The 13328-nt window shown below is 34.4% G+C and overlaps 1 protein-coding gene across 1 annotated transcript; it reads left to right on the top strand.

The window, feature by feature from the left end:
- Positions 1-9895: 9895 nt before the first annotated feature.
- Positions 9896-11917, top strand: LOC149556357 (18.3 kDa class I heat shock protein-like). Its single transcript, XM_089785859.1, has 2 exons — positions 9896-10326; positions 11487-11917. Exons 1-2 carry the CDS (start codon positions 10008-10010, stop codon positions 11762-11764), a joined length of 597 nt encoding a protein of 198 aa, XP_089641985.1. The 5' UTR covers positions 9896-10007; the 3' UTR covers positions 11765-11917.
- The last annotated feature ends 1411 nt before the right edge of the window (positions 11918-13328 follow it).

The raw sequence follows: 13328 nt of genomic DNA, 5'->3' as shown, positions 1-13328 counted from the left end.
TACTATCAAAATTTCTCCTGCTGTGGTAGAAACCAAGATTGAATCCCAGCAAATTGTTTTCGATGATGGAAGCGTTATTCATATTAGTATAGACTAAGGAGCCCAATGTGATAGGGAAAGCCATTCCCTAATTCTTCTGAGGAAGATTATCTTTGATGAGTGAGAAAAGCTGTCTGCATAATTTGGCTAAAATGAAACAATCGAGGGCATATCGGGGTAACTTCAGAGGTTTATCTTCAAACCCTTCGACTCTTAAGTATGTAAACCTAGGAAATTGAATGAAGTGACTCCCGTACTGTTGAACTAGTTTCTGTGACTCAGAAGAAAGTCGTGGCATCTGAACACCTTTTAGAGTCAAATAAATGCTTCCATACAACACATCATGCACCTTACAGAAATCCTCCAAAACTTTGTCTTTCTGCAACAAAGGACAATGCTGGAAGATAGTTATCTCTTTGTTCCATACCCCATGTGGAAGGGTAGTGAGATCACATGTATAGGCAATACAATAAGTCAAATACGAGGTCATATAGAAATCCTCACGAGATTCTTTGGCCCTTTTGAGTTGGTTCCTCAAGGAATTGGCAATGATCTCTGCCCAGTCGATCCACTGCTCGCCCTTCAAGATAATCTCAATATATCTATACATCCATTCTTCAAACAAATATACATTAGCTGAACCCTTCACCCTGTGCAACAATACAACCAGGTCATGTATATGAGGTTTCATGTGATCCTTCGTAATGACTTTGGGCAGCCTAGACCCACCTCCATAGTTAACTTCGGTCCATTTCCTGGCAAGGGTGTTTCAAAAAATGCTAGGGGTTTCCTGATATTCAGCCAAAGCTTGAGTGGGTGAAAATGTGGCAAAGGTATTTATTGTTAATTCTAAAACATATGAAATGGTTTCCCTTGAGATGGAAAGTATTGTGTTTCCATTCTCACTTATTATGCTTCTACTCCTTACATCATAATGGTCAATGCAAAGTTGTAGAAGCTCAGGGCTCAGGAAAGTAGGAGGAAAGGCAGCGGCTTCAATTAACCCACTTGTTAACACTTCCATGCATCCCTTAACCTCTTTGGAATTCTCAAGAAAATTCGTTTGCAGCTTTTCTGCATTCACCCCTTCTAAATTTGTATCACAGATCACTGGTCTTTTACATTCAAGGCTGGAAGCATTACCGAAAAAGTGCAAGACTGACTTCATTTTCAACCAAACAAGCAAAACCTCTGGCAGACAATCCTTTGAAAACAACAGATTTGCAGAAGAAAACAAAGATTTCTAAATTCTCACCTGCTTTCCGCTGAAAACGAAACAACTTCTTCTATCTTCTCTAACAGCTCCTTCTCTTTGAAATAAGGTTTTTGCAAAGTAATTTACGAAGCTATTGAATGGTTTTGTTAAAGGAAAGGTTTACGTGTGGAAGTATTGGATAATTAATAGGCATGATGACATATCACCTCACATCAACCTTGGCACGTTCAAAGCATCGTTGCATGAGCTTTTCATTTAATGATTTCTATTTTCACATAAATTAACAATGATTGATTTCGTACAATATCTGATCATTCCTCAAGTCTGAGATCTTTTCTCCCACTTCTAATGATAACGACCTCCTCCTTGGAAAAAGAGCAAGATCTTTTGATTTTTGATATCTAACACGAGGCTCAATTGATTGTGAAAGGTGGTGCACCGTATTTTATAAATAAATCATCGCCAATCGTTCTGATCAAGAACCACTTTGAACCGTTTTGAACTAAGATTCAAAGTGGTTCAAAGTGCTTAAATGAAAGCCACAGCATAAAAAAATATTTCCTACCAAAGAAAAAAAAACATTAGTATAAAAATCTTTGGTTGAACTACTTTGAACTACTTTGAACTAGTGTTCAAAGTGGTTCAAAAGCGGTTCAAATGAAGGGGATCATAGCCGCTGAAGCCTGCAACTTCGACCGACTACTTCAAGGAGTGGTGAACACATAAATGATGAGGAAAGGACTTCGAACGAAGGTCAGTAAAGGGGGTTTGAAGGAGGTCCTTGAAAAAAAAAAAAAGGTGACTCTACACATGACTAACATGTGCCTAGAAGGTTTATCTTTCACGGAAGCATGAGACATGAATGGATGATGATCCAATAAGGTGTAAGGATTTAATGGATCACATATGATCCATTTGAATCTCTCTTAAAACAAAAAAAATTGCTGTCCAAGAGCTTGTCCAATCTAATGTATATCATTTTATCTCTTTGTTGATAATTACATCAAGTGAAACAAGTCCCCTTATTTTCAGCCTTGTTTCTAGCCAAGGGGTCCAAAATATTTTGTTTCTTTTCCATATTGAACTAGAAAAAAAATCTCCTCTCCATTCAAATTTACATCCCCTCTCTAAATCATGAGGCTTTTATATCATATTAAAATCCCCTTAATATTCATGTAATTCTTTCCATATAGAATCTATTCTTTTCTTGTAATGATTTGCATCATACAATAGACACACCCTGAATATTAAATCACCCATTTTTGATATAACTCATACCACTATGTTGCATTGTCTGAAACACCAACCATCAATGAATTTCCCTAGTTAGGACCAATACAAAATAGAAATATTGCTTTGCCTCTACCATGGAAAGAGGTAATGTGCTTTTCTTCCCTCCAAAAACACTTCAAACTAATATCAAGAGTAAAGTCTACTGCTTTGATATCATGTAAAATTAAAATTCAATGTTGTAATTAATTAATATAAATATTTTTACTATGTATTTCCTACCTGGGGATTCCAACCCTCTAACAATCCAAGAAGTGCATCTAATGTCCATGGTCATATTAAGGGTTGATATCCATGGGAAATCTGAAGCTCTTATAACAATTCAACAATTGCCTCTTAAAAATGTTTGACCCCTTATTTCCACAAGATCTTGATGGTCTACCTATCTTTCTTTTAATTTTGGAATTAGGGGATTTCCCACATTCAACCATAGATTCAACCATTGAATATATAAAGGGTGTCTTCTTATTCCTAAGTTTCCTCCTCTTCTTATGAGCACCAAAGACAAAGATAAGGCTTTCCCTTATTTCCCCTTATAAGGTATAATGACCCAACATTGTTCCTCTAATTTTTGAGGCTCAACCTAATTAGCAGTGCTTGTCTTGGCCCTCTCATCATCACCATTCCAAAGGTTGAGGGGCCACTTGAACTCACTGGAAAAAGGTGGGTCCTAGGATGAGGGGTCGGGAGAGCACGGATAAGAAATATAAAATTTACAAAGTGGATCATCAACTACAATAGGTGCATCAAATGCCAAATAACTAGGTACACCAGTAACCTCATTGGGACTCACAAATCATCCATTACATTGTTATAATTGGTGACCCCATAGTTAGAGGTGACACCCTTCTCATTGTTAATGGGGGTAATGAAAGGGACACATTTATAGTTATTCAAAATTTTCATGAGCTTCTCTACTATAATATTTTGAGAGTTGGGATTATTCCTACTATTTTGCCTCGACTTAGAATTCCTCTTGATTCTTTCTAGGGAAATCTTTTGATTACACAATCTTTTAGGTTTGGCATTATTCAATTTCTCTTTAATGCCAAGGTCTAAATATTCCACATTAGAATTTTTGTCACAAGTATGGGGAGGAGCATTAGGAATGGTCTTAGTAGCATTTCACAACTCATTGTACTAAAGAGCATATAGGAAACTACCAAGGGTATATAAATGCAGTCAAAATTTAGAGATTTAGCTAAGGGAGCAAAGGTGACGAGTTCAATAAATGAATGGGGAAGAGGACTTTCAGGAAGGTGATGGGGTCTTGTCAATTGTGTTAGGCATAGCCAAAGAGGTCCCTCCATTATTATTAGGTTTATGAATTTTGTTAGCGTTCTTGCTAAGTGATCAATTGTGTCTCAAATGATCCTCTTTCATATATGGGAAACATGTGTTAATACCACCAAGGAATGTAATAGGGTAGGAAAATAACTTTTGATCAAGTTATAAATTAATCTCCCTTCATGCATTAATGCCATGGGTTAAAAAACTAAGGACTCTTGTATTAGTGTGGGTAAGAAGAGTGTCAAATTTATCCACGATGTACACACTCCCAATAAGTTTAAGGGCTTAAGGAAGAAGATTTCATAGAAAATGTGACAAATTTAGAACTACGATCCATCTATGACATGAAAGTGTTAGTATTTCTTGATGTATGGAATTAGAGGATTATGGGACAACTCTAAAAAAAAATGAGATGATTTCCAAATAAAATACAACTTCCTTTTGATTGCTAGGGTTATTAAAGAAAATAATAAGAAGTCCTTTCTACAACATTCAAATGTAGCAAAAGTGAACTTTCTACCCCAAAAATTATACAACCAATAATCTAGATAGTTATGGGGAGGAATTTCAGAACTATCATAAGAAACAAGAAAAATTACGGAGTTTTTAAGTTTACTTTTCTCACTCTCAATAGCCATGGCCATTTGGGCATTAAGCTTAATGACAAGTAGAGAAGCAGGGACCTTACCTCGTATGTATCCATCATTTGAGCAAGACAAGAAGGGTTGGATGATGAACCGAGTTCCCTCTAAAGTATATCCCTCTCTTGCAACCAATTCCTTAAATAAATGTGCCCTAATCCCTTCATTTTGTACCAACTCAGTCCGAGACTAGTTCTTTGTCCCTTGAGCCACCTTACCAATAATGAAGGGAAGATGGAAGAAAGAAGCATAGGTTACTAAGGAAAACCTCCCACAAGTGGGGGAGGCCTCCTTGGTATAAGTTTGAGAAGCTCAATAAGTTGAAGAGTGTGCTCACACATAATTAAAAGCTCGAACAATTTTATTAAAAAGTCTCAAAAAAGATTATAAACATGGTAAATGTAGAATATCAATGATAAGTATCTATTAAATTCAAAATAAATCACATCTTATATTGTTATAATGCTACCAATTTATTAGATAAACCCTTTTATTTCATTCAATTCATATACACAAGTTATTAACACAAATAATGAAGTTTTGAAAAGAAGGCAAAGCCTCTTAACACCATAGAGTAGATGACCTTTTTAGAGACATATATCTATTTCCTTGAGTTCTTTTTATTGATTTTATGTTTCCAAAATGGATATCTATTTGCAAAATAGATATTCAAATTTTCAAAACGGATATTCATTTTGAAAAGACTAGAAGTGCACACTAAAGCAAATGGGCATGAATTTTATGTTTTTAAAATCATAATTTGGGATTTTTATATAGGCGTCGAAAAGGTGAATCAAAGTTAGGTAATGTTTCTAGATTATTAATAAAAGTATTAGTATGATCATTTTCAATTCATTCTTCACTTTGAGGCATTTACGTGCTCACAACTTTTTCATACAAAATCCCTTTCTTGTGATATTTGTTGGAGCAATCATCTCAAAATACTTGAAAGATTAAAGGTGTAATGGATGGAGTGTTCACTAGATTGTGCATGCAAACTAGGAAGTAAGTCTATTTTATAATGATAATATTAGAAGGAAAATGAATCCAACTAGATCAACCTCAAAGTTGATTAAAAATGATAGGGCATAAAGTAAATCTAATAGTCCTTTCTTGAGTTAAAAATGAGCTATGAAAATATGTGAATGAAATATGAGGATTACGACTAGAAAGTGCAAAGATGACATTGGATTATATAAGTAGATAATTGCAAAATGAATAACCAAAAAACCAAACCAAAAGTGGGAAAAGGATGCAAACATGAACTTGTCATAGAAATTTAAGGAGACAATGGCAGGTATGGGTTTCATTGTCTTACTAGGTAAATTTTTTAGCATTGAATTAGATCTAGAACCCCAAACCTCTATAGAAGTGCCTCCTACCAAACCTCAACTAGAATTGGGAGAATAAAAAAACCCAAATTTCCCTTGCCCAAGATACTGGTGCCCCAAAACACTCTTATCTAGGCAATGAGGCCCCAGAGCGTTGTTGTCTAATTATTTTCTAGTAGGTTTTGAACTAACACTCTATCTCTACATATTAAACACTTTTATGTCTTTGGTTTCTATCAAGAGCTTATAGCTAAAAGTGAAGTTGCACACAAGAGGAGAAAAATGGTTTTGGTGTTTTCCTTAGTCAAACAAAAAGTTGGGATTCAACCCTACAATAATTTGACAAGTTGAAGTAGAAATCTAGGTTGAAATGCTTGAATGGAAATTCTTATTTGCAATAATTATGACTCCAATTGATTATGCAATGTTATTAGGATAAGTCTTCCATGGATCAATGCAATCACTTGCTAAATCATCATGAAATCATAATTAAAGATGTCTTGATGTAGTTTTATGCTCCTTGAATTTAGTTCTACCCTTGGAAAAGAATAATTGCTCTTGATTTGGAGTGAAAATTATGCATTCTAATTTGAAGATGTCGCGGGATGTAGAAATGGATTAATACAGATTGCTTATATGGACTTTCCAAGTAAATTCACCTTTTGACCAACTTAGAGTTATTACTAAGACTGAAAACCATAGTAAAATTTACCTTCATTGTGATTAATTATCTTATAATAGATACTAGAATAGGAGATTAAGTGTCTTAGATTTTTTTTTAGAAAGGAGGTTGAGACTATATATATTGAAGAGGCAAAATAAAGGTTAGAGGAGGAGCAAGTTACCCAAAATAGTTGTTGATTTGAGCCTTGACCAAGAAAGGTGATACTAGAAATTTTGTAAAACCACAAGATCCATAGACCACTAAAAAATTCATGAGATAATATGAAAATACCCTTCCACTTTTTTTTAGTTTCTTTACATCCTTAATGCTTAATTTGGTTTCCTTAGGAACAAGGATAAATTTTACTTCTATAGGTTTAATTGGTTCTTATGAGGGATCTTTCCCCTTCACTTTCTTTTCTTCCTTGTGAAAATTTAAGCTAGATTGAGACTAGAAATCAATCTCTTTCAAGGTGACTTCTTTACATATTTTCCAACCTCATCTGTGTGTGGGGCTATAACTAGCATTATTTTTTTCTACCTCTTGCCACTAAATCTTGTAGATAGTGTTAGAGATGATGATTTATTTGGTATCTTTATATTCAATCATCTCTCTTATTTCAAGGATAGATGCTCTAATTGATCCTATTTATCTAAGCGTTTGTAAGAAGGGCTTTTAGTCAAATGAAAGGAAACATTGAGGAGTATGACTAAGGTCAACCTTATTCTTGCAAGAGGATTCAACTCTACCTACAACTCTCTAGATATTTCTTAGTTTTTTCCCTCTGAAGATATGATCTTGTAAATAGCCAAAAGATAAGATTTGAATTTGCAAAATTGGTCAAAGAATGAAAGCAATTGGACTCCACCATATTAGTACCAAATATACATACCTAACTTTAACATAATATATTTTAATAGAAACTAAAAGATCTTTGATTATACGTATCCTAACATAGACTCAAAATTTCTTATTCATGATATCTTGATCACACTTCCACAGTGTACTAAAAGAAGTCTAAGATAGAATAGTCTCAATATTCCATTGGAGAACCTAATCTAAATTGAAACTTCCACTACTCAAAACTTATACTTCTGTAGGACCAGAAAAATGGGTTAAAAGCATAACACACTATGAGCAAATCACAAACTCAATCAACATGTATTAGCACCCACTAGTCTACCATGAAAGCCAAACTAATCAAAAGAAAGCAAACATAATCAAAAAATTCCTTTTCCGTTTGTAGCTCCCATGTCCTTCTTTCTTCTCCAAATGATTGTAGCTCCAATTCGCCTGTAGTGCACACAAGATTGAAGCAAAAGCCTATGATAGGGATAAAGCCATGAGAATACTTGAAGTGTGATTTTATTGTGAGAGCGAGAATGCAAAATGCAAATTAGTAGAGACTCAAAACTCAAAGATTCAAGGACTCAAGACTTAAGCATTCTCGCCCTGAAATGAGAGGAAGGGTGTCCATTTTATAATTTTCACGTAGGGTGAGAGCATTGGATTTGTCACCCATAGACATGCGATGTGGCAAGAGATTCCTATGACGCATATGAAGAAATATGCCAAAAGTAGGATTCTATGACACATGAGAGTCAAATTTGGAAGAGAATCTATGACGCGTCATAAGATTCCTCAACCCACTTAAAGCCAAGAATTTATGACGAATAAGCCAAATAGGGACATGCGTAAGAGGTAATAATAATTCCTATGACGCATATGACAGAATATGCCAAAAGTAAGATTCTATGACACACGAGAGTCAAATTTGGAAGAGAATCTATGATGCGTCATAAGATTCTTCAACCCCCTTAAAGTCAAGAATCTATGACGAATAAGCCAAATAGGGACATGCGTAAAAGGTAATAATATTTGATTATGACAAATCTCAGCCAAGTGTCAAAGGAGAATCCATGAGGTGTCACATCCAAGTGTCATGATGATGAAATATTTTATGGAATATTTGAATTAAAAATCCTTTTATTCCACAAAATAAGAATTAGTAGAAAATGGATTTAATGATGGAAAATAGAACTTAGGAAATTGTAAATTTCCATGGTTTGCAGATAATGAATCAATTAATTAATAAAATTAATTAATTGAGGATGATAATCAGGAAGAATAATTAGTGAGAATAATAGAATTAAATTATGGGTTATTTAATCCTATAGAGAAAATTAGTAGATGATTGGCCAAATTGATTAAATGAATGCGACCGTATCTTTTGATGAAAATGTGACGATGATGGAAATCAAATAAGATGATGAAAAGGTAGACCAAAACCATGGTCAAATTAATTGATAGATCGAAATTGATAAGATGCCAAGGACACATGACATGAATAAATTGATATGTAACATTTAACCGACATTGTAAATGCTATAGGATTGAAATTGATTGATAAGGTTCGATCATAATAACACTGACGGACATTGTCAATATTATTAAAATGGTTGATGATGCCATGATCTGACATTGAAAGCCTCAACAACGTCAAATATTGAATGACATGAATGATATTTTGACCTAGCACTGAGAGCCATGACAGTACTAAGGTCAGATTGATAAGATTGATAAGTTGATAGGTTTCCAAGGCACTGAAAGCCACAACAATGCCTAGGAGCGGATAAATGATGATTGATTTGGGATGTTTGACATGTTTTGGGTTGATTAGGACTGATTTCGAGTGATTCTGGGTTGATTTGGGGTGATTTCGAGTTGATTTGAGGTGATTCCGAGTTGATTCGATATGATTCCGAGTTGATTTGATATGATTCTGAGTTGATATGAAATTGATACGAAAGGGGATACAAATGACAAAATATGGTCAACCTGGCCAAACGATCGAAGTTAGTAGAATGAGAAAATGGAACAAATTAGTATGAAGAAGTGATGAGGTTGTAGATGCGAACTATTTTTGAGCATCTACAACTTCATAACCCTCCCATCTAACCAAACCCAATAATAAGCAATCAACTTCTCCAACTCCTATAGATTCCTACAACACAAGCAAAGCAGGAATCCCCATATGTTCACACGACAAAAGGCACAAACCAAACCACACGAGCAGTTTAAAGCAAATCTTAATCCCTAAGAAAGGTTGTACAAACAAAAAAAAACACAACGTGCCAAACCCCTGTATTGCTTTTGCCCTGTGCTAGTCAACATATATTCCCATGCATACAAATCAACGGTAGCAAGAACAGAGGTACTTCCCCCAAGTGGTCGGTGGAGGGAGAATAACGTGCATTTTACAGGCAAACATCAATATGGGACCCTCTATGAAGAAAACTTGTCCTCCCTATATTCCATCAACAAAATGGTTGCCGGTCCCGTCACTTTCCTCCATATCCTCTCTTTGTGCTTGAGGAATATATGCTGTGAATAACCCCCAATACTTAAAATCATTAGCTACCAATCTCTATAAATGGGCATGGCCATTTCCGCTCTTAATTTCAACAACAAGGCCAAGCAACTTATAGCGTTTTGGTTCTAAGGATTTGGGGGCTTTGATTTGTTTCTTCTCTACAATGGCCGTATCTCAGGAGGCTAGAGCCAGTGGGAATGCTAGCAGCAGCAGAGATGGGCAGCAATGGAAGGAGCCTCTCACTGAAGTGATGTTCAATTCATTCTTCTTGCCGAGGAGAGATGTATTGGATACTTTTTTCAGGTCCGGGTACTTATTTGACCCCTTCTTGTTTGGCTCTTTCATGGATCCTTCTGAGCCATTTGCTTTGTGGGATACTACTCCCCACAACATTTGGCCCCAAGAAACAGTGGCACTCTCCAAGTCTAGAGTGGGTTGGTTTCAGACAGATGATAGCGTCATTCTCTGCTGTGACCTCCCTGGTATGTTTATGTTCTTACCTTCTTTGAGTCCTCCTAATCTCACTTATCAATATCAAAAACACGCATTTGTACATGTTTCAAATCTTTTCCTTTCAGTTTTCTGTTGTTCAATTAGAACATGTACTTGGGTATTTGTCTACCTCTTCTTTCAGAGATTTGGATCCTTTCAGTCATGCTTATTAATATCAAAGTCAATTATATATATATATGATTTGTTCAATTAGGACATGTATTTCAGTATTTATTTACCTGTTCTTTTATAGATTTAGGTTTTTTAATCTCACAAATCAATATCACAAATAAGCATTTTAGGAACTCAAATTTCAAACTCACTTTTCTGAATTGTTTTAGTTTATGTTTAGTTTCAGTCAAACAGAAAGTGAACTTGGATCCTCTTTCAAACTTCAGACCCTTTCAATTTCAGTTATGAATATCAAGACATTTAAATATATTAGAGGGTGTTCTTCCTTGATAGATATGGGTCCTTTCAATCTCACTTGACGATATAAAAATATGGATTTACATATATGTCAAAAGTTTTTCTTCAAATGTTTTTAGTCTACTTTTAAACCTACCTCTTTGACTTATTTTAATTTCACGTTTGGCTTTAGTCATTCAGAATGTGAACTTGGGTATTTGTGTCCTTTCTCTTTCAAACTTCGGAGCCTTTCAATTTCAGTTATCAATATCAAGACATTAACATACAATTGTGTTATAACTTTTTCTTCTAGTATTCCAATCTACTTTGAGGTTCACTTCTTTAAATTAAGAGTGGAATGATTTCAAAGGAGATTCATGATTTTGAAGAACAAATGCCATCATAAATTTGATCTAAATGCATGTTCTTGATGTGAAAATATCATGTAGTGTATATCATTACTTGATATAATTCCTTTCAATTCCATGTGTCAATCTTAAAATATATAAGATACAATTATATTGTACCTTTTCTTTACAAGAGAGCTACCAATTCTTTTCTTTAAGAATGGAACATTGGAAGGAAATTCATGATTTTGGAAATTGGATTTCATGATATTTTGATCTAAATGCATGATCTTAGATATTTTCAGATGCGAAGATCTCATATTATAATTGTGCTTACTTGAAGTTCCAAAGATTGAAGAGTGTGTTGTTTCTTTTGGGTGGATGCATGTATGCAGGGATGAAGAAAGATGATATTAATGTCACAGTGGAGAATGGTCAGATTCTGAAGATAGGAGGAGTGTGGAATCACAAAGAAGAGGACATGGAAGAAGGTGATGGTGAGTGGTGGAAGGTGGAATATATGAGAAAATTTCTGCTTCCTCATAATGGAAATATTGAGCATGCTCGTGCTAGGATGGATGATGGTGTTCTTGATCTTAGAATACCCAAGCTTAAGAACAAGACTACTAAAGGACCATTTCCTACTCTCAAAGTGGTCCAAGTTACAGATTAAGTGACATAAATGATAAAGACATATTGGGAGTTCTAAGTTTTGAAGTTAAAGAATCAATAATATATTTACATACTATAGAGGGGTTGATGTTTATATCACTATTCAATTGTATAACTTTTGAGTCAAATGTATGTCGGGTTTTTCCTATAAGAATGGTATATCAATTTAAATCTTTGACCTTATCTAAATAAATTGTATTTTATATGATTCATATGATCCTATTTTATATAAGAATAAATAAATTACTTGATATTCATTACACTTAAGGGCCCATTTGGTAGCAAGGTTTGGATGGGAATAGGAAAATCTAATTGCTAGAATTTGGAAATTCATTGTTTGGTTGTAAACACGTAAAGTAGAATTAGAATTTATTAATTCTAATTTTAGCCCAAAATGAGCATAGCAAACTTCCTACTTAAAAAGGTGGAATAGGAATAGCCTATTTCTATTCCATTTTTAAAAAAATTGAATTTTATATCTCATTGGGTCTCGCCCTAGACACATAAGCCAAATTATTGGAGGGGAAAAAATAGTATTTTGGTCGAGCACAACTAGTCGTTCTTCACAACCATTGTGCCTCACTCCATAGCCGCCAAAGGATGTGGTATACCTTTTACTAAGGAACACAAAGAATGTAGGAAGTTGTCTATAAATTCTCATGCCCAAATACATTCACCGATCCTACAGCATACATACATACAAAACAATAACATTTTCTATTTGTTTCAATTTTGTTATGTTTTCGATTCTAGCTGTTAATCTCGCTCGAGCTTCATCTTCACTCGAATGGCATGTACTACAAGCACTGTTCTGAGGAAGATCCCTTGCATTTTGCCAATCCAATCTTGCCTGCTTTGTACCCCAATGCACAAATTGGGATTCAACATAAATTCAGATGCATTAAATTCAAAGTGCGAAGAACCAAGTTGGATGGGAGATTGAGGGAAGTTATTTTTTGCTGAAATGTGGTAAGAAGAGCAATGACATAGGCATAGTCAGGGAGCTCAAAAATAGTTTTTTTCTCAAATACTCAAATTTAAAAAATAAAAACAAAAAACTTATTGCAGTTTCAATTTCAATTCTTGCAACCAAACACAGAATATGTGTCTTAAGACTCCTCTTTTAATTCAACCAAATAAGTCCAAATGATATTCCAACATTATCTTAAGAATGGGCAAATTTCAAAATGAGCTTATTATAACGTAGGTGAATGTCGCATTTGGCAATTCCTCCAACAATACAGACCCTAAATGATGCCTACAAAAATGGAACATTAAGACTTTTCAAACACTCATATATTTAAATATCACTTTTTAAAAGAAGTTATCAAAGATTAGTAAAAAGATTGAATAAATAAAAACCAAAGTATATAATGATGACAAAAGAATCTTCCTTCAATTCCATCCTTCCACATATTGTAGATTGTCTTTGCATCAATTTATTAAAAATTTGAAGTAGAGCCTTTCCACTATAAAACAATATTTTTCCATTTCGTGCTTTTATTTTACTTTTATTTGTTGGCTTCATATCTCATCGACAAGAATATGATTCCTATGCTAAGAAA

The sequence above is a fragment of the Cupressus sempervirens genome, chromosome 5, assembly GCF_028749045.1.
Source record: "Cupressus sempervirens isolate cs-2001-9-10 chromosome 5, ASM2874904v1, whole genome shotgun sequence".
In the NCBI taxonomy this organism is placed as follows: domain Eukaryota; kingdom Viridiplantae; phylum Streptophyta; class Pinopsida; order Cupressales; family Cupressaceae; genus Cupressus; species Cupressus sempervirens.
Note: the sequence above shows the minus strand (reverse complement) of the source record. Positions and strands in the feature narration are given on the sequence as shown.